Below are 27,159 nucleotides of genomic sequence, written 5' to 3' on the forward strand. Positions count from 1 at the left end.
AGAACTAGCCTCAAAAAGCAAGGTTAACATCTCTATAGACCAAAAATAAGCAGAAATAATGTAATTAGAAGCAAAGGCCTCATGGGCTCTAGAGCTGGAAATTTGTGGGAGATCCTGGGAGCTCAGTTCTGGGTGGGGAGAGGACACCCCAAGGGCTCCTGTGAGAAAAGGACCCAAGGCAGACTCACTGGGTGAAACAGAGCTGGGAACAGGGCTGCACATCTGGTGCTGGAGGGTGGATTACAGGGAGCTGAGGACCTAGGGAGGTAAGTGATGGGGACAGAAAGCCAGCTTCCTGACCAGGAGTCCAGCCAAGCTACATGCAACCTCCTTCCCTGGGTCTGCAGCACACGTGGTATCACCACAGAGCACATGAGAGCGCTGTCGTCCCATCTCTTGGCTACCACAGAAGTAACTGACAACTGCTGGACTGCGGGGCCAGGGAAGAGAGAGTGGAACCCAGTGGGGGCCAAAATCAAATCAAAACCAATAAATGGGGGGAAAAAACTGTTCCTACTCAAAATGAGCCTGGCTGCAAAGTACGTTTTCAAAATATGAAGAAATCTAATGTCGAGAAAAACAATTAGTTCATTTAGTAGTCAAAGCATGAATTCACTCCATATAGAAATTACATTTAAGGAGTTCCCGTCGTGGCGCAGTGGCTAACGAATCCGACTAGGAACCATGAGGTTGCGGGTTTGGTCCCTGCCCTTGCTCAGTGGGTTAACGATCCGGCGTTGCCGTGAGCTGTGGTGTAGGTTGCAGACGCGGCTCGGATCCTGCGTTGCTGTGGCTCTGGTGTAGGCTGGGGACTACAGCTCCGATTGGACCCCTAGCCTGGGAACCTCCATATGCCGCGGGAGCAGCCCAAGAAATAGCAAAAAGACACACACACACACAAAAAAAGAAATTACATTTAAGGGACAATATGTCAAGAACCTAAATAGGTATGTTCAGGATGTTCCAAGATACAAATGAAGACATAACTTCAAAGTTTAAAAAGAAAGAAAGAAATTACAAAATAAAACCTGCCCAGAGCCTCAGTGTACCCACTTTGGCCATCAGACATGGGAAGGGACACCAACATTCACTCTGTGTCTCAAGGGGGGAGCTAAGACCCAGCTTCCTCCCTGATCCAATCTGTGCCTGAAGGGAATTCACCTAAGGTCCCTGAGATGCCCCACTTTGTTCCCAGCCAAGGTCAGTTTTTACGTGCTGACCTGCTGTTCACCACGGCTCGGCTCTTCCACACCCAACCACGTGGTCGTATTTTCTACTTGTTTTCCCCTTTTCCAGAGAGATCTACTTTCTGAAGCTACCCATCCTCTAGCTCATATCAGACTGATGTATCGCTGTTGGTCTGGGCAGCTCTTTGCCTGGGACTGGCTCCACTATTTCCTGCATTCCAAATCTTTCTCTTTCTTGATTGATTCTTTCTATTTCTGACATGCTTCCTACCACGGAGAATGGATGGTCAATTTTCTGACTCCTTGCATGTCTGAAGATATTTTTTGTCCTCCTAACTAGAATAGCTTAGCTGGATCTAGAATTTCAGATAGGAAATTATTTCTTCCTTGGCGGGGGGTGGGGTAGGAAATCAACCTAGTGGCACTGAGCACCCCAGCAACCAAACGGTGGTTCCTAAATATCATTTCCCACCAAAGGAATCAGGGCTTTTGGAGAATTTGGCTGGTTACCAGTTTGGGGTAGGAAATTTTCAAGGTAAGCCTGGGACATCTTGTCGTATGAAGTTAAGGAAGCTATTAATGAGTGTTACTGTTGAGTAAAGGGACAATGGAACCAACTTCAAGAGGCTCCCATTAGCTAAGGATGGGACAATATGAGTATTAATAAGAATAGTAGGAGTTCCCATCGTGGCGCAGTGGTTAACGAATCCGACTAGGAACCATGAGGTTGCGGCTTCGGTCCCTGCCCTTGCTCAGTGGGTTAAGGATCCGGCGTTGCCGTGAGCTGTGGTGTAGGTCACAGACGCGGCTCGGATCCCGCGTTGCTGTGGCTCTGGCGTAGGCCGGTGGCTGCAGCTCCGATTAGACCCCTAGCCTGGGAACCTCCATATGCCGCGGGAGCGGCCCAAGAAATAGCAACAACAGCAACAACAACAACAAAAGACAAAAAAAAATAAAATAAAATAAAATAAAATCTTTAAAAAAAAAAAAAAAAGGCCATGTGGGAAAAATAAAAATCATTATAAAAAAAAAATAAGAATAGTAACTGCAGGGACTTAAAATGAGCCTCAAAAAACCAACTCTTTGAAATCCGTAGAGGATGCTAGAGAAAACTAAAGAAAAACGACTAACTCAGAAACAGAGCAGCCTCTTGGTTGCCAGAGCTGGGGGCTGGGGAAATACAGAGACGCGGATCAAAGGGTAAAAACTTCTAGTTATAAGATGAATAAATTCTGGGGATCTAACATACTATCATTAACAACACTGTAGTGTATGTGTGAAAGTTGCTAAGAGAGTAGATTTTAAACGTTTTCACCACAAAAATTAATAATGGCAATTACCTGAGTTGCCGGATGTGTTCACTACCCTTATTGTGGTAATTATTTTGAAATACATATCTGTATCAAATCATCACATTGTACACCTTACACTCGCATGGTATTATATGTCAATTATATCTTCATAAAGTTGGAAAAAAATAACTTTTTTTTTTTTGGCCACCCTGAGGCATATGGAGTTCCGAGGCCAGGATTAGATCCGAGCTGCAGTTGCCACCTATGCAGCAGCGGTGGCAGCGCCAGATCCTTAAACCACTGTGCCGGGCTGGGGATCAAGCCTGCATCCCAGTGCTCCAGAGATGCCGCTGATCCCACTGTGCCACAGCAGGAACTCCTCATTAACTTATTTTAAAAAGAAAAAGTTAAAGCATTTTTTTTCTGCCTTGCCAACACCAACTGTACCTCCAGGTGTGAAACAGTTGATGAGAGAAAGCTTCTATTTGGGGAAGAGTGTTGCTAATACAGGAGGAAGAAATGATAGATTCCCATTTTGTACCACCTGGTGAATGATCGGATCTGTGCAATAATCAATAGTGCTAACATCACAACAGAAGAGACATCCAGACACATATGTTGCTCCTGACAGAAGTACACACTACTAATAATGAAATAGTCTGTGGGGTGGGGTGGGGTAGGGGAAAGAAACCTGAATTTGATCAAGGCTCTTGATCTATCAATTTTCAAACACGTGGGGTAAACACGGGAATAACACAACACGTCCACACTCAGCAAAGTCCAGACTGTGGGAACCTCGGCCGGACAAAGGACCCAGACACTCCAACAAATTTTTCCCACGGGAAAAAATAAGATTTGGGGGCCATAAAGATGTAAAAAAGACGAGATCAACAAATTGCAATGTATGGACCTTACTTGGATCCTGATTTAAACAATCTATTAAAATACACACACACACACACATTTATGAAACAATGAGCAACATCTGAATACTTGCTGGTACTGAACAATTATTGTCAGCAGTTTTAGGCATGAAAACGGTACTGTAGTTTGTGTCTCCCTAAGAATCCTTACCTTTTAGAGATACACACTTAAATAGTTACAGATGAAATGCTAAGATGCCTGGAATTTGCCTCAAAATAACCAAGGCACCGGGAGAGAGGGTGGTCAGTAGGAGTGTAGATGAACCAAATTTGGCCATCAATTGACGACCCTTGGTGATGGACACAGTGCATCCGGTATACGATGCTTTCAAGTTTTGTTGATATTTGGAATTTTCCATAATAAATCTCAAAAGAAAAAGTAATTTCCCTAAGGAGTTTTCAGGATTTGCTCCGGTGATGCTAATGAGAAATCTAATGTCAGTTTTATCTCTCTTCTTCTACAGGTGACTGATTTATTTTTTCCTCTCTAAAAATTCCTAAATCCTCCCTATGTATGTTGCCCTGATTTGTTTGTTTGTTTGTTTGTTTAGGGCCACACCTGTGGCATATAGAAGTTCCCGGACTAGAGGTCGACTCAGAGCTGCAGCTGCTGGCCCATGCCACAGCTACAGCAACGAGGGATCCAAGCCACGTCTGTGATCTACACCACAGCGCACAGAAACACCAGGTCCTTAACCCACTGAGAGAGGCCAAGGGTGGAACTCAAGTCCTGGTGGGTCCTAGTTGGGTTTGCTAGACTGAGCCACTCCTGCTGTCCTGAATTTCCACAAGAATGCATCCAGTAATGGGTCCCTATCCACGCTGCTCAGCACCTGGTGGACTCTTTCATTCGGAAGACTGTGTCCAGCACCTCTTGGAAATGATCACCTGTTATTTCTGCTAATTTCCTCAATGTCCATTTTCTTTCTTCTTTCCTTCTGGAAGTCCTGTTGGCTCGGCCCGGAGCCTCTAAAATGGGTCCTTTCTGTCATTGTTCCTGCCTCTTCCTTCTGCTCCGTAAGATGAACTTCACCTTCTATTTTCTCTTTTGTTTTTCATTTCCAGGTTTTTCTTGTTGTCCGACTTCCCTTTCTCTTCACCTCCAGTTCTTCCCCTCAGCACAGGCACTGTCTTCGTGACTCTCTATGTTGGAGGTGGGGGGCTTAAACAACAGAAATTAACTTTCTCCCTGTTCTGGATCCTGGAATTCCCAGATCCAGGTCCAGCAGGGTTGGTTTCTCATGAAAGATGTATTAGTCCGTGTTCTCCAGAGAAACAGAATCAACGGGATCTCTCTATGGGAAGCGATCATTGTAAGGAAGTGGCTCACACAATTGTGGAGGCTGAGAAGCCCCAAGACCTGCAGTCAGCAAGTGGGAGAGCCGGGAGAGCTGAAGGTATAGCTCCTGTCTGGGCTCTAAGGCAGGAGAAACACCACTATCCCAGTTCAAAGGGGGACGTCGCCTTACTCAACCTTTTTATTCCATTCAGGCTGTCAACAAATTGGGTGGCATCTCCAACATTGGAACTATCGATTCAAAGGCTAATCTCACCCAGAGAGACTCTCACCAGCACACCCAGAATAACGTTTGAGCATGTATCTGGGCACCCCGCAGCTCAGCCAAATTGACAAATAAAATTAATTATAAGGGTTGTGTTTCTGGCTCGAAGGGGCCATCTTCTTGCTGTGTCCTCACATGATAGAGAGAGAGAGAGACCGAAGTAGAGACAGAGACAGAGAGAAGAGAGGATTTGGTGTCTCTTCTTATAAGGACAATAATCCCATCAGACGAGCGCCCTACCCTTACGGCCTCATTTAACTTTGTTTTCTTACTATGATCCACTGGGGGATCAGAACTTCAACATATGGATTTGGGAAGGACTCAATCCAAGTTGGATGACAAGTTACCACAATTTTGCCGCTTAAAACATACTCATTTTTATTGCAAAGATCTTCAGGTAAGAAGTACAGGCAGGCTCTGCTGGATTCTCTTCCCAGGGCTTCATGAAGCCAAAGGCAACATATTGTCCAGACTGGGCTGTCACCTGGAGGCTCTTGGGGAGAATACGTTTCTGAGCTCGTGAAGGCTGATGGCTGAATTCAGATCCCTGTGGGTGTAGGACTGAAGCGTCACTTTCTTTCTGGCTTCGGCACAAAAGCTTTCCTCTGTTCATGGAGAAAAATTCCAGGGTATGCGGCCCCCTCTGTATTCCAAGCCAGCAAGCACTAGTGGGCTTCAAATCTCTTGCTTCCTCTTCTGTTACAGAGAAAACGCATTGCTTTGAAAGGTCTCGCACGTTTAGATCAAGCCCACCCAGGCTCTCTGGCCTTTGCCATGTGAGGAAACGTCATTGCTGGAATGATATCTCTTCCCACTCACAGGACCCCCTACCCCCTGCAACTCAAAAGGGAGGCGATTACACAAGACTGAAGGTCACTGGGGGTCATCCTTCAAACCACAGTCTCACAGAACAAATTCCACCGTGGATGAGAGCCCTGGCTTGTGCCCGTGGAATTCCATCCCACTTTCGCTCTTCCTGAAGATATTCATTAACAAACCTCTAAAGTTCTCTTGTTTGGTGCATTATCTCTGTTTCCTCTCATTCCTTTTTTTCCCGATTTATTTTGGTGGTATTTGCTTTTAACTAGCAGGTTTCCTTCCCACGTCTGGTAGTCCTTGGTTGACTCTTCTTGGGTCGGTAACAGATATGCAGGAATATTTGTCTGAAATATCTTAGGATTCCTGGAGAAACACATATGTTTGACAACAATATGGCAAATTTCCCTTTAGGATGAGCGGATTCTGCCGAGGGTCTCCTGAAAATCCAAATGCATGTGACCTTATTCTATGGGCTAATACTCACATGAGGAATGATAGATGTGGCAGTAAAAAAAATGGCCGTGAAATTCTTTAACATTCCTACTATTGAGAGTTGGGGTTCTAGGGCCCTCCCCTTGAATTAGCTTTAACCAACTGAATACGGTGGAAGTGATACAATGTCTCAGGTGAGGACATAAAAGGCCGTGCAGCTTCTGTCTTTTGTGTGGCACATGCTCAGACCCCTGCAAACATTCCAAGACCACCATGCACATGGGGAGGCCCACCTGTGGCCATGCTAGCCCCAGTCCAGGTGCGTGATCCCAGCTGCCCAGTCTCTCCCAGCTGATATCCCAGATATCATGGAGCAGAGAAAGCCATCCCCACTCTGTCTGAATATCTGACCCGCAGAATCCTACATATAATCAAATGGTAGTTGTGTTAAACCACTAAGTTTGGGGGTTGATTTTTTTTTCTTTTTACAGCGACACCCACAGCATATGGAAGTTCCCGGGCTAGGGGTCAAATCGGAGCTGCAGCTGCCAGCCTACCCTGCAGCTACAGCAACACCAGATCCAAGCCACATCTGTGACCTACGCCACAGCTTGTGGCAACACCAGATCCTTAACTGAGTGAGGCCAGGGATTGAACCCACATCCTCATGGATACTAGTTGGTTTCTTAACCCACTGAGCCACAATGGGAACTGCTGGGGGTTGTTTTGGACACAGAAGTAGTAATCAAACAACAGACAAGAGATAGCTTCTGACTCCCCTCCACACATCTGCAGCAAATACAGTCTCATTGCACAACACTCTGTGACCACGCAGTAACCTGGTCTTTGCACAGCCCCCCCAGGAGGGCACCTGCAGAAGAGCCCCTGGGATCACACACCATGCCCGCCAGGCTAGACATCCTGCTCAGGGCTCCATGCCTCCCTGAGAGCTGGCACTTTCCAAATGTGGAAAGATGGGAAGGCGGGCATCCGATCTGCGTAAGCTTCGCTGCCACTTTGAAAGCTTCCAGACTCCCCAGTGCTGGTCAGGCCTCTCCCTGCTGCAGATGATGAAAAAGCATCTCCAACTGTCTTTAGAGCAAAATGCTATCCCTGTCGGGCTTGGGCGACAGCTCTATCCAAGGGCCTGAGTAACAGCAGCCTTTTCTGCATATAGACGACAGGGTCACTCCACGTGACAAACGCAGCACCTGCTGGCCGCACAAAGCACATCCCACCAACCTAGTGACACTCCCCCCTCCCCGAAAGAGGATTTCTTCCCCTTTCACAGTGAAGGAACCAATCGGATTGCTTGCTTAGGTCCTGTGCTCTCCTCTGGGCAGATCCTGGAGGGGGTGGGGGGTGGGGGGTCAGTCCACGCAAAGTGGGGGGAATAGGTTGCCTCTAAGAAAGACGTATCCGTTAAAGGAGTCTGCTATTCTGTCATCAGCTCCAATTTCCACAAGGGTCAGGTCCACACGGGAGAGCCCCACTGCGTGGCTTGAACAAAAACAAGCCTTGGGCAGGCTTCTCTGTCTCAAATTCCTCTCGCGACATGGGGCTAATGGAATAGATTTGTTGTATTACATTGAATTAACTCACATAAGGCTCTCAGACCAGCACCTAGGACACAGATGCTGGACAGGTGTTCGCTGCCATGACCACCAGCACTGGCATCTCTCTCTGAGAGGGGACAGGAAGGGGAAGAGGACAAAAGGGAGAAGAGGCAGCTGCCCTCTCCCCGTACCCAGTCTCCAGAGAAAAGAAGGGCTCCGGGCCTCCAGAAAGCTACACCATCCTGGCTCCCCACACTCACCCCCTGCCCAGGTCACCAAGGTCCACCCTAGTCCCCTCATGGCCTTAGATGCAGCTACTAAGACAGAGATGCATCTGAACAGAGCTCTTTGCTGATGCAGATCCAAGCCCAGCCTCTTGCCTTTGCTGTGCTGGACACTGGGAAAGCCCCCCTCCCATAACTGGGGCGGGGGGGGGGGTCCTCACTCAGAACGGGGCTGGAGTTTAGGGAAATTCAAACTGTGGTTTCCACACTGCAGGTCATGATTTATCATGGTCTGAGGTTTTAAAAAATGAAATAGATGAAATACAATGGAATAAAAAATGCAGTAAGAGTAAATTTTGGTTCATGAAAGTGTGTGTGTGTTTGCATGAGCACACAGCCTAGGTCACAACTGTGTAAAAGGGATTTGTCACTGTGTATCATGAGCCAGTTTTCAAAGCATGGAGTGAGAGGATTAGAACGTTTGAACAGGCTTGGCACTGAGGCCACTGAACAAGCGCCCAGTGTGGCCACAGGGAGCCCCCAAATAGGATACTCTGCTCAGGGAAGATGCTCAGGGCTTCTGTCGAATCAATGAATGAATAGAAAGAAAGGGGACCGCCTGCTGGCCCTTGGCTACTTGAGGGCCTCTTTGGGAGCCGTGGGAGCGGCTGCAGCAGGACGCACAGGACACAAGCCCAGAGATGGTACGAGGGCTGGAGTCTGAGAGAAGCCAGCTTGGTCTGGGTAGGGATATTTTCCAGCCACAGCCACAGACACACCCACGGGTTTTACACGTTACAAGAAAGAGATGCAAGCCATTCACCTCTCCGTAAAATGAACCAAGATGAAGCTGGATGCTGATGCCCTGTGCTGAGGGGGCCACGGACCACCAGCGCCTCCTCACTGTGCTGAGAGAACACCGGGCTGGGCTGAAGTTAGTCATTGTTGGTGACAATTCAGCTATATCCTTTTTTTTTTTTTTAGGGCCACACCCGTAGCACACGGAAGTTCCCACGCTAGGGGTCAAATCTGAGCTACAGGGGACGACCTACGCCACAGTCACAGCAATGCCAGATCCCATCCGCGTCTGCGACCGACACCACAGCTCACAGTGACACTGGATCCTTAACCCACTGAGTAAGGCCAGGGATCGAACTCGCATCTTCATGGATCTTAGACGGGGTTGTTAACCACTGAGCTACGACAGGAACTCCTATATCCTTAAATTCAAATATGCATACCCTTTGAGCCAGCAAGAGCGCTTTCAGGATTTCAGCTCATATAAACAGGTACATTACAAATCTACAAAACCGCACAGATATGTCCAGGAATCAATGTCGCAGCAGTGTTTGCCATAGTGAGAGGCTGGAAACAGCCAAATACGTGATGGAGGAGCAGTTTTGTAGGTGATGGTACATACCCACAGGAGCAGTTAAAATGAGTGAGGAAACTCGGCCAGCTAGGAGAGAATGTCACATGGTTAAATGACAAGAGAACGTCGTAAGAGAGGATATAAACAAGGTCCCTAGATTTCAGACATTTCCATGGATACAGAAGACATGTGCTCCCGCACCTGCAGCCACTGCGCGGCGCCTGCTGGCTGGATGAGGTGTGACTCCTTAGGAAAATGCAAAGTGGGGACTTAACACGTTTTTGTATTGCTGGGATTTTTACCACTAGCGTGCATTTTATAATCAGGAAAAAAATTAAATAATGAACAAAGGATCATAAAGCTTTATTTAATAAATATAACCAAAAATTCCAAAATACTTTATTCCATATGTCGCCAATTAGGGAAAGAAAAAAAGTTAGAAGGAAATGGTTTGAAGACATTATGGGAAAGGGCCAGAGAAAGGGTGGGTGGGGGAATTCAAGCAATGAAGGTTAAGTGGAGACCAGAGGGTGCTCAGGGCCCTGTGACTCTCGCAGCACCACCTTTCATGGGTCACAGCACATGGGTCACTGGGGGCTTACGTTCCTCCTTGGCAATGATGGGAGATGCTAGATGGACATTTCCAGAATTACTCAGGACCCCAGAAATTCAGTAAGCCCCTCGAAACCAGGAAGGCTGCCTACCTGCTATGACCATCAGAACTGCCTTCTTTCCCCCCAACATAATCTGGCTGGACAACTACAAGCTCTGTGGGAACAAGGTCATCTTTCTGAAGAGACTTGCAGATCCCAAGACCATCCATTTGTAACTAGTTCTTAACATTCATCTGAAATACTGGCTGCTGTTCTGATGCCTCCAAATCACATTCGAAGAGAATTTACATCATAGTTCATAGTTTTCAAATCCATGGAGACACCACTTCGTAAGAAGTCAACACATCAGTTCAAAGACAGATGTCTGACTCCCCCACCCCCGGGGCATGGCGGTGTGTGCTTGGCCCTGACACGGAGCAGGTGAGCCTGGATAAACCCGTGGGGTCCTGGGGCCTCAGAAGAGGGCTCTGTACCACCAGGAAGGGAGGTTGGCCAAAACAATTGTAAATGTTAAATGTCCTGAAATAGGTGTGCCTGTTGCCAGGGGTATGTGGCAGGGTGGGGGCCCACTGGGGACTCCCAGAAAGACCTGGTGGACACAGGCAGCGCGGGCCAAAGCTCTCTTGGGCTGACTCCTCACAGGCCAGTTCTAGATTCTGAGGAGAAACCCCTAAAGATCGACTGCAGAAACAAGGGGGGGGCCTGAGACCTTGCAGCATCTCCAAGGGTCCTGAGGAACAGCAACGACATGGAATCCAGTCACAAAGCTCATTTCGCCACTCTTTATTAAAGCTAGGTCCTCCTGCTGACAGCTTGGAGCGGGGTGGAGCTGCTGGGCCCAGGAGGGGCACGGAAGGTATACACTCCAGGGCTGTGCCCGGAGGGATGGGCATGGACCAGGCCTCAGCCCTGCGAGGCTAGCCCCCTTGCCCTTGGCCCTTCCTGAGGCTCCTTCCCACTGCGGGGAGAGAGAAAGCAGGACCGAGGGCACCATGTGGCACTGCCGATGCCTCCCCGGGAGCCCCAATCCTCCTTACGACCCCACCCCACCCCTCTCTCAGCCAGGCTAATTCTCACCACCATCTCCAGGCCCTCCTCCCACCCTGCCAACTACGTGCCTCCAGCAGCCTGGCTGCTGGCTCTCAAGCCCCAAGACCACGTCTACGCTAAAACAGAAGGAACTAGGTCTAAAATGGAATGCAGTTGCTCCTAAGTTTCGGTTTTCTAGCCCCACTCACGGTGGCCCGAAAGGCATGAAGGGAGGGGGGCTTGCAGGTGACCCAGTGGCTGGAAATGGCCCAGCCCAGACGGCGGGGTGCTGGCCAGCTGCGGGCCTTGCATAGTTGGATACTTGGTTAGTTCCGAGCCACAGGCTCAGGTCCAAACCCCCAGAGGTGGACCACCGCTGTGCAGCCGGCCCGGCCCACAGTGCCTCCACTCACTGCCCACTCTGTGAAACGGGCATCTAGACAGAAACACTACCTGCTTCTAGTGTAGGATAATGACAGAAGCACAGTTAATTAACCCGCAGAAGCCACAGGGCTCTAAGGACAGGAAGTAAGAAAGGATCCTGCTACCAACCTCAGTCACTTTACACTTGGTCATTATATCTAAATGGGCCACGGGCTCAGATGGACAAGGCCTCGTATGTCCACCCACCCAGGGAGACGCCGCTTTCCAGAACGCACAAGGCTGGGGGCCTGCGGGGCTCCCCGAGGACCCTGCAGCACGCTGCCTCCTGCTGCCAGAGGACTCAAGGGGAGGCTGAGACCAAACCCAAGGCGCCTGGCTGCCCTGGGCGCTCAAGTGGGTAGAGCCAGTGACTCTGGAGAATAAGGCTTCAAACTCGCTCAGACCCGGCGCACACCTGCAACCCATCTGCCCAGGGCCACGATTTGGTTTCTGTTTGTTTGTTTGTTTGTTTCTCCTCCCAGATCCTTCAGGCCATTCAAGCGGTGGAAATAAGCAGCCACGGTCGGTCGACTGAATAAAGGCTTTCCCTGCTGCCTCTCCGCCTCCCCTCCCGGCCCCAGATTAAGGACGAACGTCGTCCCGCGGAAACCCACGAGGCTGGCCCTCGCCATGAGCACGGTCCCTACAACTTTCCGGACATACACGAACGACCAGAAGGTCCCTGAAGTCTCCCACTGAGGAATGGGATGAAGTCGTCTACCAAACCCACTGGGGTAGCCACGCGCACGGCCCTCGCTCGACCTCCCCGCCCTCCCTCGACGCAAAACCCAGTCACAAACTCACAAGCCGCCTGTCCCCGGGGCCAGCCGAATTCGAGTAAAATAAATAATATCGCCTGCTAGCCCTACCGCTTGGCCTCTCCGCCTCGATCCGGGGACGTCGCAGTCTCTGTCGGGGTGGCCGCCCCCGCCCTCCTCTGCTGCGCGCGTGGCTCTCCTCTCCCCCTGCGCCCGGCCGGTTCTCTAGCGCCGGGCAGGAGGGGAGCCCGAGGCCGGTGCCCCGGGGCTGAGGGGAAGGCACCGCACCAGGGCTGGGACCCTCAGCCCCGCGAGGCCAGAGGAGCAAAGGGCCGGCGCGCAGCGGACAGCCGCCGAGCCGCCCCCGGGAGGGGCCGGTGGCCTAGCGGGCTGCGCCTCCGTCCGCCTGGGGGCCCTCACATGACGCTCTCCTCGTAGGCGCCCGAGGGCCCCGCGAACGCAGTCGTCGGCTCAGAGCCGAAGCTCGTTCCGCCCGCGAACTCCAGCAGGATGCCGCCGTGCTCCCCCGGCCCGGTCCCTGCGCCCGCACCCGGCGGCCCCTTCGCCGGCGCCTCGGCCTTGGACGCGGGCGCTGCCGGCGCCGGGCCGGCGGCGCCCGCCGCGCCGCGGTGCGTCTTCATGTGGGTGAGCAGGTGCGAGCTCTGGGAGAAGCGGCGGCCGCAGTTGGCGCAGGCGTAGGGCCGCTCGCCCGTGTGCGTGCGCTGGTGCGTCACGAGCACCGAGCGCTGCGAGAAGCGCTTGCCGCACTCCGGGCACGGGAAGGGCCGCTCGCCCGTGTGGCCGCGCCGGTGCTTGGCCAGGTTGGAGCGCTGCGCGAAGCCGCGGCCGCAGTCGGTGCAGCGGAAGGGCTTCTCGCCCGTGTGCGTGCGCCGATGCCGTTTGAAGTCCGAGCTGTGGCCGAAACCCTTGCCGCAGTCGGGGCAGCGGTGCGGCTTCTCCTCAGCGTGCGCCCACTGGTGCCGCGTCAGCGCCGCGCTCTGCCCGAAGCGGCGGCCACACTCGCCGCAGGCGTAGGGCCGCTCGCCCGTGTGCGCGCGCCCGTGCGCCGTCAAGTGCGCGCGCCGGCTGAAGCCCGCGCCGCACACGCCGCACACGAAGGGCTTCTCGCCCGTGTGGCCGCGCACGTGCGCCGCCAGGTGCGAGCCGCGGGCGAAGCGCGCGCCGCACTCGGGGCACGGGAAGGGCCGCTCGCCCGTGTGCGTGCGGCGGTGGCGCGCCAGGTGCGAGCCGTACACGAAGCTCTTGCCGCAGTCGGCGCAGCGGTGCGGCCGCTCGCCCGCGTGGTAGCGCTGGTGCTTGGCCAGCGCCGCCCGGCGCCCGAACGTCTTGCCGCAATCGGAACAGATCCACGGGCTCTCCTCCTCCGCCAGCGCGGCGGGCGCGGGCTCGGCCAGCAGCCCCCCGACCGCCGGCGCGAACGCGCGCAGGCCGCCGCCGCCGCCCCCAGCCCCCGCACTGCCGCCGAACGGGTCGCAGGCCAGCCCCGCGCCCTCCACCAGGGAGAGCCGGCCCCCCAGGGGTCCGGGCAGGGGGCGCCTGTCGGCCTGCAGCCGTTCCCCAAAGTCCGGGAGGCCCAGAATCGGAAAACCGTCTGGGTGGAGCCAAGATTTGGGGTGCACGGGAAAGTGGAAGCCGAGCGGATGCGAGGAAGGGCCTTCGCCCTCCCCCAGGCCGTTGCCCAGCTCCAGGAACCGCCTGTCCGGTTCGGGATCCTCCTTGCTCCCGGGCGCGGGCAACTCCACCGCCACTTCTCTCGCTTCGGCTTCGGCCTCGGCCTCGGCCTCAGCCTCTCCGTCTGCCTCACCGACCTCAGGCTCCTCGGGCCCCTCAGGCCCAGTCTCGGCCTCCTCCGGCCCCGCTGTGGGCACTGTCTCGCAGGGCTCCCGCCGGGGACCGTCGGCGCCGGGCTCTGAGCAGCCGCCGCCGCGTCGATGGCGCTGGAAGTCGGCGCGGAGGCGGAAGGCCTGGCCGCAGTCGGGGCAGCAGTGAGGCCTGTCGGCCGTGTGCACGGCCTGGTGGCGTGCGAGCGCCGAGCTCTGGCTGAAGCTGCGGCCGCAGTGCGGGCAAGGGTAGGGCCGCTCGCCCGTGTGCGTGCGCTGGTGCGTGACCAAGTAGGAGCGGCGCCCAAAGCCCGCGCCGCAGAAGGCGCAGCGGTAGGGCCGCTCGCCGGTGTGGATGCGCCGGTGCGTGACCAGGTGCGACTTGTATACGAAGCGCTTGCCGCAGTCCGGGCACGGGAAGGGCTTCTCGCCAGTGTGCGTGCGCTGGTGGATGGCCAGGTGCGAGCGGTACACGAAGCCCTTGCCGCACTCGTCGCAGCCGAAGGGCTTGACGGCTGCGTGGTAGCGCTGGTGCTTGGCCAGCCGGGACCGGTGCGGGAACACTTTGCCGCACACTTCGCACGTCGTCTCCGGCCGCCCGGCTGGAGCAGCCACCGCGGAAGGGAACGCCCAAGGGGCCAGCAAGCTCGCACCGGGCTCCCGGCCTGGCAGAAAGGGCTTCGCCTCGGGGCCCTCGGCCAGGACCCCGAGGCCGCCAGGGTCCAGACTCCACCCATCTGGAGTCTGCGCCGAATCTGAGTCGTCGGGGCCCCACGTCCCAGGCACGTCCCCCACGCCATAGGCCGCCGACCACAGCCCGGGGGGCTCGTTCTCCTCCTCCGCCACCTCCGCCAGGAAGTCCTCGTCGTCGTCCTCCTCATGGTCCTCTATGTCGTCGGTCCAGAACCAGGCCCCTGAAGGCGACAGGGGAAGGCCAGGGGGGAGAGGTGAGGAGAGGCTGGGACGCGAGCCACTTACAGGCTCCCGCTCCTTTAAGGACTGGTTTGCGCGGGACCCCAGGACCCCACGGACAGGGCACCTCCGTTCCACGGGAGTGAGAGGTTAGGCACACTTCCTCCCCCAGAGAGGCACTTTGCCGCAGGGAGAAATGCACACGTGAGTGTCCCTCCCAGGAAGGCTGGGGTTCCATCACTTCTAGGACTTTCCTCAAAGGCCCCCAACCAATCCCTTCTCCAGACCTCCAGGGCTTGTCACCCTGCTGAGAAACAGGGACACTCTACAGAGTGGGTGACCTTGCCTGTGGATTCTTGTGAGACCAGGGGCAACACCCATAACACGGATCCAATGGCCAGAAAAGACGAGACACCAAGTCTGTTTTCCCCTTGTCTCCCTGGCCTCCTGCCTGACCTGCGTGGCCCAAGGCAGCACAGATGCCAGCAACCCGCACAGCCTGGGCAGGGCCGAGGACGTGCCTTTGCAAAACCTAGGATGTGCTCAGACCCCTCTCTCTCTGGGTCCCTCTCCACCAGCCTCAGGCTGGCCAGCAGCCAGGGGTCACCCTCCCACCTCCCAAGGAAAGGCTGCCCTGGGCCAAGGAGACCTCGAGGGACCAGGAGGCCCCAGCTCTCCGTTCTCACCCCAACAGGCTCCAGCAACTGTGCAGGCCAGGCCTCCCTGAAGCTTGGCTTTTTCTGAGCAGTTACACTTTGGGGAAACGGTCAGTCCTGCCCCCGAGGAACGGTCGGGGCCCAGGAGGGCTGCACTCCCCCAGTGGGCCCTTGTCCTGTGTACTGTGACAGTCTGCATAAATGGTGACGGGTCATGTGGGGAAACACAGCACAGAGCTGAGTTTAAAGGCAGAGAGAGCTGCAAGGCATGTGAGGGAAGTATGTGGAAAGGGATACAAACCCCTTTTTTTGTTTTTTAGTACTTTCTAAGTTTTCTCTAGTTAGTAATAATATGCTATTACAGTAAAAGTAAGCTTTAAATAAAGGACAAAGCTTTCCTGTTACTGAGTTTACCTCCTACTGCCACCCCCAGTGGGTCGGTGATGAGCTGTGGCTGAACAGCACGGAGGAGGCCCAGCCCCTCCCTGTGAAGACTGGAGCACCCCGTAGGGGGCAGGCGGGGGGCAGGAGGGCTCGGGGAGAGAGACAGGCAGTTTGGGCCCATGGTCAGATTAGCTGGAAATTCGTTCAGTGAGTCTCAAAAAGGATTTTCCTTCAGATTCTGGTGCGAGTCTTGGACCGTTCTAATGAGAGACTGCCTAAGGCAAGAGTGCTTCGGGGGGGGGGGGGGGACACACAAGGTCAATGTCTTGGTGGGATGAATGCACCCGGGACCCAGCCAAGGTCAGTGAACACTTGCTGCATCGAAGAGGACACCCAGGCCAAATGAGGGCCTGCCAGCCAGCCACCTCAGCTGCTCAGAGCTGGGGGACAGGCCAGGTCCCAATGACTCACCCACACCGCCTCTTCCCTGGGGGATGAGAACCGTGAAAGGCCTCCCACTAGGGAGGTGATCCCCCACCTCCAGCCTCTGAACATTGGTGAGCTCTGCAGAGGGGGCTGATCCTAAGATGGGATCCGGGGACCTCATCACTAGCTCTGCAGCTGGCATGGCCACTTGTCCAAGAAAGAGAAAATACTTGCGTATTTTCATAAGGCAAGGTGGGAGAGGCCACTGCTGTCACTGAGCGAGGACAGACAGGGCACTCAGGTCCCTGGAGGGCAGAGCTGGCTGCACCAAGCTCTCCAGAAGCAGCAGGGGACCCAGAGGGACACCAACCTGCCTCGGAGCCATGTTCCATTACCTCGTCTTCCACCTCCAAAGTGGCCTGGGGTCTGGAGGTCCAGGCCCTGGGCTGGAGGTGCTCAGTAGGGGTCAATCCAGGCTGCAGTGGGCACAGGGTTCCCATGGAGCTCGCTAGCTCCTGGATGCAAGCGTGTTTTGGATCCAAGCGAGGACTCATCAGGGGTACTTGTGAGACCAGAGCTGGGCAGAGAAGATGCTCCGACCAAGTGGGGAGGAGGGACTTTCTCAGCAGCGGCCTCTTCCAGAAGCCACCGGGGAGAGTGGAGAAGTGGACCCTGGGGAGAGGGAGCTGACATTTCATCTCACGGAGACATCTGCTCCTAAGGACGCTGCCACTGGGTGATGATTAGCTACGCCAGGGCCAGTGCTCCGAGCCTGACACTCCCAGGGGCTGACTGGTGGCTGTGTGAAGAGCCCCCAAGGCACCCCCAGTAAGCGCCTACTGGGGCACTGCTACACGTGGGGGAGGATGAGGCCCGAGGCCGCACACCTGACCTGACACACCTGCCCCCTGAGCTGCTGGAAGGCGGACAGAAGGCTGCTTGGCACGCCCGACACACTCTGCCTGAGAACGGAGCTGGTTTCTCCAACTCCCACCCTGGAGCACGCTCTGCCGTCCTGCCTGGTCCCAGAGACCGGGCCTGAGGCCTGGGCCCCACGGGGAGCCAGACCCATGGCTGCTCTAACTAACCCACCCTCGGCGGGGTCGGCCTCAGCCCAGGTCCTGGAAGGCGGTCATGTGTGACCCTCCAGCCAGACACAGACTCGGGGGAGAGCCTGCCCCAGGGACAGAGGCACAATGTGGACAAGGGGCTGCCATCAGCAGCCGTTCTGTCCCTGAGTGGGAATTTGGTCACCGGGGAGGCAGTGTCTGGTGGCGGGCCCAGGTTTCTGCGCTGGATCCATCCTCCCAGCTGCAGCGTCCTCAGGCTGACACGCCTTCCAGGCGGTGGCGACCGCCCCCCCTCCCCCGAGCTCCTCCCCCCCACCGGAAGCACTGACTGCTCCCCCGCCCAGGAACTCGCTCACTGTGCTGTGTTTCCACCTCTGACTGCTTCTCAAACTTTTTCCCCCTCCTTCCTGTGTAATGTTTAAGCCAGCTCAATCCTGCCTGTTGTATTTCTCTTCTTTTATTTTCACATGAGGGGCAGGAACGACAGTCAGAGAGGGGTCACCGGCCAGCCTGCTGGGGACCAGCTCTGCACTGAGCACGGTAGAGACGGCGCGGGCGGGAAAAACACACGGCGCCTGCTCTGACAGAGTCTGCTGGAGGCGGCCAGCAGGACAGAAGGAAGCAAGCGCCTAGGCGGGATCCTGGAGAGCCCGCTGAGGGCTCTAAACGCAGGGAATGTTCTGGAGTGACGGGGGAGGGCAGGCTCCTGACATCAAAGTGGGCAGAGGATGCTCACAGTTCAAGTGGGCCTAAGAGCTGAGCCAGCCACAGGAAGGTCACTCCAGGCTGATAAAACAGCAGGTGCAAAGGCCCTGAGGCAGGTGCGAGCTTGAAGAGAAAGGCTGTGGGTGGAGCTGAGTTTGAGGTATGGGTGTGTGAGGGGCACAGGCTGCAGAAGATCCCAGATACAGTGCCAAGTGCACAGAAAGGTGGGGAGGGAGAGGCAGCAGGCAGTTGGGGGATACCTCTGCCCACGTGCCTGGCAGGCTCATGCCAGCCTGGGCCGGGGTGGGGGGCAGGAAGGCCAAGGGACAAGGACTACTCTAGCCCACAGCTAGGCCCACTGTGTGCCGGGGACATGGCAGGAGGGGACCAGGGTAGGATACGTGGTGCCACTTCAGGTTTAGTTCACTCTGAGACAGCCTCAGATACCTGAGTGGAGACGCCCAGCTGGTGGGGAGACAGACAAGGCCAGGGCTGGAGAAAGAGGCGGGGGACAGGCAATGACACTTAAAGCCCTGGTCCCAGCTGGAGTCACCTGGAGAGAGTCACGTGCGAGGGCAGGTGGAGGAGCAGAGAAACTAGGGGCACGGGGTCCCATCCTGGAGGGCAGAAAAGCTGGCCTAACAGGGAAACAAGGCCAGGGCACCAGGCCAAGGTGGCCACAGCATCCTGTGTGGGTCTGGAGTCACCGCAGGAAATAGGGTTCGGTCACAGACAGGAATCTGCCAGGCGACCACACTGGACCCCTTGCCACTGAAGCCGGGTAAGGAGGGGAGGGTGAGGACCCGGGAGCTGGGGGTGCTGGATGAGGGGGCTTCAGGTCGGCACTCGGAGGCCGCAGGACACCTGAATGGCTGAATCTGCCCAGAGTCCAAACCTTAGACGTGGCCCAACTTGTCAAGAAGCACAAGAGACGAACACGCTTGTGTTTTGCGAGACTGTGATCTAGAAACACAGACACTCTGCCGGGCTCGGAAGAGCAGCCGTCCTGCGCAGCCCTAGCAACGCTCAACGAACTCAGTTGCTCAAAAATGAATGCGGGGACAAAGGCGGAGGGAAGCAGGTAGCAAACGGGCTATAATGACAGCTAAGAAGGAAGACGTGGGATGGAGTCCCGCTGCCCCAGCCGACCCCAGCCTTTGCTACTGAGTCCCCCCAGCAGACAGGTGACATATCTAAGACCATGCCTGGATCCCGCACCCACCTCAGGCTCTGCAGACAGTCGGGGTGGGGGTGGGGTGCATCCCGGGTTCACCAGCCTTGGCACGGGGACAGTCCCAGCAGAAGGTGAGGGGCACTGGCCCAGCTGGCCAGGCCCCTCAGTGAGCTGCCAAAGCCCGGCCAGGTTCACAGGCCCACTGTGGGGACCACCTAGGCTCGAGCCTGTCTAAGGATCCATCCTAGGACCCTTCAAGCACGGAGAACGGGGGCAGAGCTGGACTGTGTTACGAGAACGGCCAATGAAAGGCCAAAAGCTCCTTCATCTCCAGGCAGCTTTTTCGGGCTGTGCCAAAAATCAGGGCACACCTTGCACTACGACCCTCTGAGAAACGTCACCCACGTCCTGGCCTCAGCCTGGAGGCAGAAGCATTTCTTGCCACCAGAGCCCTCCTGAGCCTGAAGAACAGGAGATGTTGCCAGAGGGTCTAAGGGGACATGGGGAGCCCAGGGCGGGAGGCCCTCCGCCCGCACAGTGGCAGCACGGCCCGAGGCCGCCGGGGCAAGGGGCCGCATGGCTGCTTCAAGAGTGCGCCTGCTCCTCTGGGAAGGGAGACCGGGCACCCCCCTGCACCCTCACAGGGCCGCGGAGGGTGAAAAGCCCCCGGGAAGCGCTCCACGGAGCACGTGTGCAGGCACTGCCTGTGTTTCTCTGTGTTTTATTTTAACACATCTACAAGCTGCTCCCAGCCTATCCGGGCACGGGTGTGGCATGAGACATGAGCCAGCAGCCCCCACTAGGCTGGCAGCCCTAAGCCACCGTGCGCAGAGCGGGAGGGCCTCGCCCAGCCCTCCTGAAGCCCCGGGCAGAGCTCTCAGACCTCCACAGGACCACCGGTCTGACACCTCCGGTGGGAGCATCTTTGTTCTCCAGGAGAATACAAGCGAGGCCCAGAGCGGGGTGGGGACAGAGCCAGAGCCAGGTCCCAGGTCTCCAGAGAAATCCGCCACCCTCGACACGTCCTGCCTGCATCTCTCCAGAGTCTCCACTCTGGGAGGCCCAGAGCCGCCCGCCCAGGCCCGAGGCTGGGTCCTGGGCCTCCCAGGGAGAGGAGATGGCCAAAGGGGTGGGGAGGTGACTCAAGTCTGGGAGCCGGGAGGCCAGCTCCGGCTGCAGCCACAACAAGCAGGCAGTGTGACCATCCGCCCTCGCACACAGTCAGAGGCTCCGAGGCAGGGGCGTCATTTTTAAAGACTCGTAAGAGGAACCTCTACCTTCTCTAAAGACTCCCCAGCCCTTGGGCCTCCCTAGACTGGAACGGAGAGGAGCCAGCCCCAGAGGCAGAGGCGGGCCCCTGGCTCCGCCCCGTCTCCGCAGAGTCCACCCCACAGCGTCCACCCCACAGCGCGGGCCAGCGGAGTGAAGGGGCAAACTCTGTGTCCCGCTCACCTGTGTAGACGCCGGTGACAATGTCTCCGTCCTCGGGACGGGGGCTGTCCGGGACCCACGGCTCCTCTCCTTGTTCCAGCCGCGAGATCAGATCCGGCTTGGGGATTGGGTATCCTGCCCAGAGGGGAGAAGAGGCAGCAGCTGCAGGGCTGGGCCGCAGGCTGCACCCACACAGCACCGTCCCCACGGCTCCTCCTCGTCCTGCCCACTCCCGGCCCCGGGCGGGGAAACTCCACGGCCCTCGCTGCAGAACCTGGCCCCGAGCCCCCGCCTCCTGCCACGGCCCCTCCAGACGTGCACCAGCAGGGTGCCCGGGCCGCTCCTCTGTCACCTGACTCCTCACCCCCGAGGCCTCTGAGGAGTGTGCAGCCCAGACCAGAGCCAGGCTGGCAGTTCCCCAGAGCACGGCCCCCCAGGACACACCCCCACAGAGAAGCCAGCATGGTTGCTAGGGCTTCCCTTGGAGGTGGGCTGGCTCCAGCAGCCCCTTCTCCGAGTCCCTGCAGCTCCAGAAACCTCTCAGACGGCTAAACCCCTGGCATCCATGGGCCGCAATGCCTCTCATGGACCGAAGGCTCTGCTCACCCAAGGACACCAGGATCCCGTAGTTTTCCTGCATGACTTCCTTGTAGAGCTCCCGCTGCTCTGAGTCCAGCCTCTCCCACTCCTCCAGGGAGAAGTACACGGCCACATCTTCAAAGGTCACCAGCCCCTGGAGACAAAGAACCCCAGCCACTCCCTGCACCGCCCCGGGGTGGGAGGCAGGGGAGCCCCAAAGGAAGAGGACGGAGCTCACTACGGGGGGAACTGAGCCCACCCAGTGGTGCAGAGTTCACGGGGACACAGCCCCACACGGCATCACAGCAAGCCTACAAATGCCCCACGGAACTGGGGGCTTCCGGGCCTTGCCCCAGCCCCAGGAGGCAAGGACCCCATCCCCACTCAGATCAGGGACTCAGGCTCAGAGAGGGCGTCTGCTCAGCTCCGACGGGGCAGAGCCGGGCTTCATACCCAAGTCAGGAGACAACGAGGCCCAAGACCCCAGGACCGTGCTGTGTGGCCACCTTGTCCCCGCCTATGTCACTGTGCCTCAGGCCAGCAGGCAGTGTGAGGGCCCACACCTGGGTGGACAAGTGGCACCAACTAAACTAACTGGGCACCAGCGCCCACCTGACTGGGCTCAGCAGAAAAGCAGAGCCTGGACAGGTGACGGGTTGAGGGCACAGCCGACCCGGGGGAGAGCCAGGGCCGGTGAAGCCGCGCACGCTGCGGCTCAGTGGGTGGCAAACAACACAATCCGCAAGTTCCAACGGCCTGGAAAGGGCAGGGCCCGCACAGCGGCACCCCATCCTCTGCGCCTGCGGCCGGAGAGGCCCAGCGGCTCCCTGCAGCCCAGTCCCGGCCCACCCCTCGGCCTGAGGGACTCAGCGGAGCTGCCCGGCCCCCGGCAGCTGCTGATCCCCTCCCGTGGTTTACAGGGCCCCAGATGAGAGGGCGGCTCACCTGAGACCCGGACACCAGAGAACCATCCTCTTCCTCTTCCTCTCCCTCCTCGTCCTCGTCCACATCCTCGTGACTCGGCGAGGCTGGAGCCTGGGAGGCCTGCAGGGCTGAGGGGAGGGGACCTCTTCGGGGCCAGCCTTTGCCTCGGGCCTCACTGCCCGGGCCACCTCCTGTCCATCCGGCTGCCAGGGTCAGCGGGCCCGGCCACTGCCCCATCTCGAAACCTCTAGGCCCACCTGGTCAGGCCCAAGAGCCCTTCCTGGCCTGCGCCCCCAAGCCCTGCTAACGTCTTCCCCAAGGGCCAGCTCCTTTCTCTTACCCTTTTCCCGAAGAGCTGGGGACTCCGTGTCACCACCACCCCGACCCAGGCCAAGGCGCTCCTGGGTCCCCAGCACTGGACTCCGCTCTTCTGCCACCACCTCCGCCACGTCGTCATCCTGCTCCGCCTGCTCCGCCGGCCCTGCCCGCGCCCCCTCGGCCTCCAGCTCCTCGGCCAGGTCCTCGGCCTCCTCCTCCATCGCCGCCTCCATCTCCTGCCCCTTCGCTTCCTCCTCTTCTCCGTCCTGCTCGGGATCACATTCCGACCCAGCCTCCGTCCTCTCCAGCTGGGCGGCAGGGGAGTCTGGAGTCGTGGGAAGGGCCGCCATGGTCTCCGGAAGAAAGCCTCAGCCTGGCCTGAAACACAGGCGGGCGACGGTGACCAGCTGCCTCGGGCAAGCGCTTGGAGGAAGCTAGGGACTGATCACGGGTTTTAGCCTCGAGGACAGGGACGCATCAAGCCCGGGTGACATGTCCAAGGGTGGCCCAGCCTGAGTTTAGCTGAAAGGGGTGCAGGGAGCCTGCGAGGAATGCCCCACCTGATGAACGGGCAGAGGAGATGCTCACCCAGCTCTCAACGTGCATGAACTTGGTGGCAGGGAGCGTGGGAGGCGAGGTCTGAGCATGAGAGGCCAGGCACGCCGGCGCAGCGCAGCAGGCAGTGGACAGCGAGGGCCCCCTGCCCGGGCGGCCCGCTCTGCCCGGCCAGCAGGTCGGGCTCCTTCCTGCGGGAGGCAGAGGAGAAGAGACCCTGAGCAGGCATAACCCCTGCGCCCCGCTCACCCCTCGCTCCATCCAGGGCATCTAGAAAAAGCTTCACAGATCGTGACAACCTGGTTCATCGCTGGACCAGCAAAGGTGAGATGAGAAGCCCTGTGACATGTCCTCGAGTCTGGGGATCAGGGGATCCTGACTGTTGAACCACCGAAGGCCCAGGGGCGCCCATCATCCTACTCTCACATCGATGACACATCCGCTCAGCCCGGGCACCCAGGGGAGACAGAGCCACAGTGCCTCACAGCGCAGAGCCCAGGGCTATGGATCCAAGAGGGACAGGAGGCTGCGGCCCGGGGGCCACTCCTCCCTCCCAGCTGTACATCCTTCACCAGCCTCAGTGGAGCCCCAAGGACCAGAGCCATGGGTTTGGACAAGCCAGTTTCTGTGGCTCCTTTTTGGTGCAAACATCAGCACAGATCCAACAGCAGCACGGCCCCAGCAGCCTCTCAGACCTGAATGGGGTCACTTCCAACGCGAGCCAAGCCCACTGCTAATACGGCGACCCCGGAATCCTGGGAAGAGAGCAGGAACCTGGAAGATCCTGAGAGGAAGGCCACACACGACAAGGTCCACCCCAGCTCACACACGACAGCCTCCGGCACAGGGCCCCTAGAACAGGACGGGGCCCCCACAGAAAGATGCCCAAAGTAAGAAGAACAGTTCAGACCGCAGGGCGCCTACGAGAACCCCACAACTCATCCCTTTCTGTTAGGCAGGCAGTGTACGTTTTCTGAACTACTGTGAGCTGCTGCTTTAAAATCCACACTTTAACAGTGAGGGAACTGGGAGCATTCATGCAGCTCCTCCCAGAGACCCGGGCCTAAGTCCAGGGGCAGGGGAGCATTGGCGCCCAGAAGCCACCTCTGTCCCCATTCTAGATTCAAGTTCACTGAACCAAAGACACAGGTCACAGAACGACATCTAGCAGGGCCACCCAGTGTCCGGCCTCCCCCGGAGCCTACTTCCCTGGTCTCCAGAGCCATTTGGGCATGCGAACGTGCCTGAGCTGTATAAACATGCGTGCCATGTGTCACCTTAGTCACCTGCAGGAGGACGTAACCCTGCCCAGCAGTCGGGGCATCGAAAGTGCTCAGCAGAGGTGTCCCAATTGCCGCCCACCTCAGGCCCAGAGGGAGGCTTTTCTCACTCAGGCCTCGGGCTGCCAATTCAGGCTGAGCCCAGATGCCAGGCAAAGCCCAGATGCCAGGTCAAGCCCAGCAGAGCCGCCTCCTGCCTGCCTCCTCCCAGAGCAGGCTCCACAGGCCAGGCCACCGCACCCGAGGACCCACGGCTTTGCCGCTCTGTGCTCTTTCTGCCTCAGAACCTTTGCACACGCCATTCCCGCCCCCCAGCACCCTTCCCTGCTTCTTCACTGACCCTTTGTGGGCAGCCCCCGGCTCCTATGACACACACAGTTCCCTGGACTCTGCCCTCTCAGCGCCCACATTTTAACATACTAAGGCTTGTTGTGTGTCTCCCCAAGTACACAGGCAACTCCAGGAAGTCACAGGTTCCCTTTGCTCATCTTTGAATCCCCCTGTGCCCGACACAGAGCGAGCACTCAAATATTTATTGAAGAAATTAACCTATAGTCTGTGGTCAATGTGATAAACATGAGATTTTCAAAACTCAGTATTTTGGCCCCACTGTCATGTCCCGGAAGAAACTTACTGCTGCTGAGAAGCCTTCAGACTGAAACTCACTGGACAGTCTCTGCCTCTAAAAAGGCTGCAACCTGAGGTCCCTTCTCCCAAGAGGTGCACCTGCTGGTGACTGGCGGAGGGAAAGACCCAGCAGCCATGGAGGTGGCCGTCATTCCGCAGATGGGACGGAGGCTGGCACAGCCAGACACCCTGACCCGGCATCCAGAACAGAATGGTTCTGAAGAAAAGGCTTCGGTAACATGGGTGCTGGGTTCCTTCTGCCTCCCCAGGCCAGGTGTGAGGTGGGCAGGCCCCCCAAACCCGCACACTCTCTTTTCGTCTCTTTCTAGCCTGCCAGCCCACCAGCAACGCGCTTGCTGGCATCGGCTCAGGAGGCCACAGAGTCAGGTAAGCAACCCCCAGCAACATAACTCTGCAGAACAACTCAGATCCCAAAGGGGTGGGGCTGCACCCTAAGATATGGTGCTGCAGACACTTAGAACAGGGTGTGTGTGGGGGGGGGGGGGACAAGACATGCCTTCCCTGGGGAGAAGGAAGGACCACAGGGGCAGAATGGCACACTGAATACTTTCAGAAACTCTTCGCTAAAGTCTGGTATCCAGGTAACCTTCACAGAGACATAGGAAAAACGTGTGGGTGGCACAGGTATCTAGGCCCCTTCCTCCCCTCTGGGGCCTCGCTGACCACACCCAGTGCCCAAGGCCTTCCACAGTTTCATCTCCTCCAAGGAACCCTCCTTCCCTGACTACCCGGATCTCACCGTTTGCCCACGGATCGGGGCTCCCCTACTTTCATGGGTTTGCTACCCCTGCAGGTGTATCCACAGGGCGATCCTGGCTGCTCCAGGGCAGCCCCTCACCATGCTGGCCAGCTCCCCAGACCTGCCAACACCTGTTGAATCAAACCAAGTTCCAAGGTCTCCCCACACAGCACAGCTAAGAGGCCTGATCCGGCACACCTCCGCTTCCCCGTGCCCACTGGGGCCTCCCCCAAAGGCCAGCCCCTCTCCCACCTCTGCAACCACATGGGGCAGCCCGGACCCCATCCAACCAGAGGAATAAGTTCCTCAACCCGCCTACCGGCGGCAGGAGACTCCACGGAGCAGCCCACCGGGACCTCCATTTGCAGAGGGAGGACCCAGACAAGGCCCCCAAGGTCACTAAGCAAGCTCGTGAGGGTGCCAAGCCAAGCCACCTCCATCCCTCCAGCGGCATCGGCCTCCCTCAGAGGCCAGGGCCTTGACAGCCCCTCCTGGATGGGTGTGTCCACGGGGGCGGCCGCCAGCCCAACCCCCGCCCCTCCGGCCTAAACGGAGGCGCGGGCACCTCCCCAGAGTCGCGGGTGTGTGTCCTCCCCCGCCCGCCTCCTCCGTGCTGCCCGCCTAGCCCGGCCCTCGGGGTGGGAGCCCGCCCCCATCACGCAGGCAGGGGAGGGGGTGCAGGGGCCGCGCCGGGCGTGGGCGCGGCCGCCTAAGGCCCGGCCAGCCCGCCGCTCCGGCCCCGCCGGCCCCGGCCCCGGCCCCGCCCCCGCCCGCCCCGCGGCTCGCCGCGGCCTCCCGCGCCGGCGTCGAGGGGCGGCGCGCCCCCGGCCCCACGCCCGCGCCGGGCCCGCCCGCACCTGCCGCCCGCGCCGCCGCCCTCCGGCCCCGCCGCTCACTCACCGCGCCACCCCCTCGCCGCGCGCGCCGGCCGCCGAGCCGCCGCCGGACACCCGGGCCCGGCCGGGGCCTGCGCACCCCGCGCTACACAAAGTGACGGCCCCGAAGCTGCGCGGCGGCGGCGCGTGGGCACCGGAAGTGCCGCCGCTGGGCTCCGCCCCGCCAGTGCCCACGGGGGGGCACTTCCGGTCACGCGGGGTCCAGCGCGGTCCCCGAGGGGGTGTGCGTGCGGGGAATGGCCGCGTTTGATGTGCGACCGCGCCCCCGGCCCTGAGTTCCTGCGTTTGTGCGCACTTCTTCCCCAGCCCTGGGGGCCCTGGCGCCGCCCCAAGACCCGAACCCACCTCTGGGGACCCCGGCCCCGCCCAGCCCCGCGAGGTCCCGAGGCTGGAGCGCGCTGGCCCCCCCAAACCCGGCCGGCTTCTTCAT

The 27,159-nt window shown here is 57.9% G+C and overlaps 1 protein-coding gene across 3 annotated transcripts; it reads right to left on the minus strand.

Annotated features, from left to right (window-relative positions):
• Window positions 1-9,706: 9,706 nt before the first annotated feature.
• ZNF316 (zinc finger protein 316) lies at window positions 9,707-26,889 on the minus strand. Of its 3 annotated transcripts, none has more exons than XM_085016457.1 (6): window positions 26,734-26,889; window positions 22,634-22,989; window positions 22,315-22,421; window positions 21,397-21,523; window positions 20,812-20,925; window positions 9,707-14,946 (listed from the first exon to the last, which is right to left on the minus strand). In XM_085016457.1, the coding sequence occupies exons 2-6, from the start codon at window positions 22,959-22,961 to the stop codon at window positions 12,608-12,610; spliced, it is 3,015 nt and encodes a 1,004-aa protein (XP_084872583.1). In that variant the 5' UTR covers window positions 22,962-22,989; window positions 26,734-26,889; the 3' UTR covers window positions 9,707-12,607. The 3 variants fall into 3 exon arrangements, with proteins under 3 accessions (XP_084872583.1, XP_084872581.1, XP_084872582.1); XM_085016455.1 differs by lacking the exon at window positions 26,734-26,889 and adding an exon at window positions 23,200-23,338; XM_085016456.1 differs by lacking the exon at window positions 26,734-26,889 and adding an exon at window positions 23,172-23,275.
• Between the last annotated feature and the right edge of the window lie 270 nt (window positions 26,890-27,159).

This window comes from Sus scrofa, chromosome 3 (genome assembly GCF_054392235.1).
Source record: "Sus scrofa isolate SSC_HxYL_T2T_F1_AM1 chromosome 3, Sscrofa_HxYL_maternal_Yorkshire_Landrace_v2.0, whole genome shotgun sequence".
NCBI lineage: Eukaryota > Metazoa > Chordata > Mammalia > Artiodactyla > Suidae > Sus > Sus scrofa.

Bases quoted from the DNA above. Each gene is read 5' to 3' on its own strand.
- ZNF316 (XM_085016457.1), bottom strand. From the start codon at position 22,961: ATGGCGGCCCTTCCCACGACTCCAGACTCCCCTGCCGCCCAGCTGGAG. The intron at 21,524-22,314 runs GTGAGCCGCCCT...CTTTGTCTCCAG, and splicing joins CTCTGGTGTCCGGGTCTCAG to GGGCTGGTGACCTTTGAAGA. The intron at 20,926-21,396 runs GTGAGCAGAGCC...CCCTCTGGGCAG, and splicing joins CGGGATCCTGGTGTCCTTGG to GATACCCAATCCCCAAGCCG.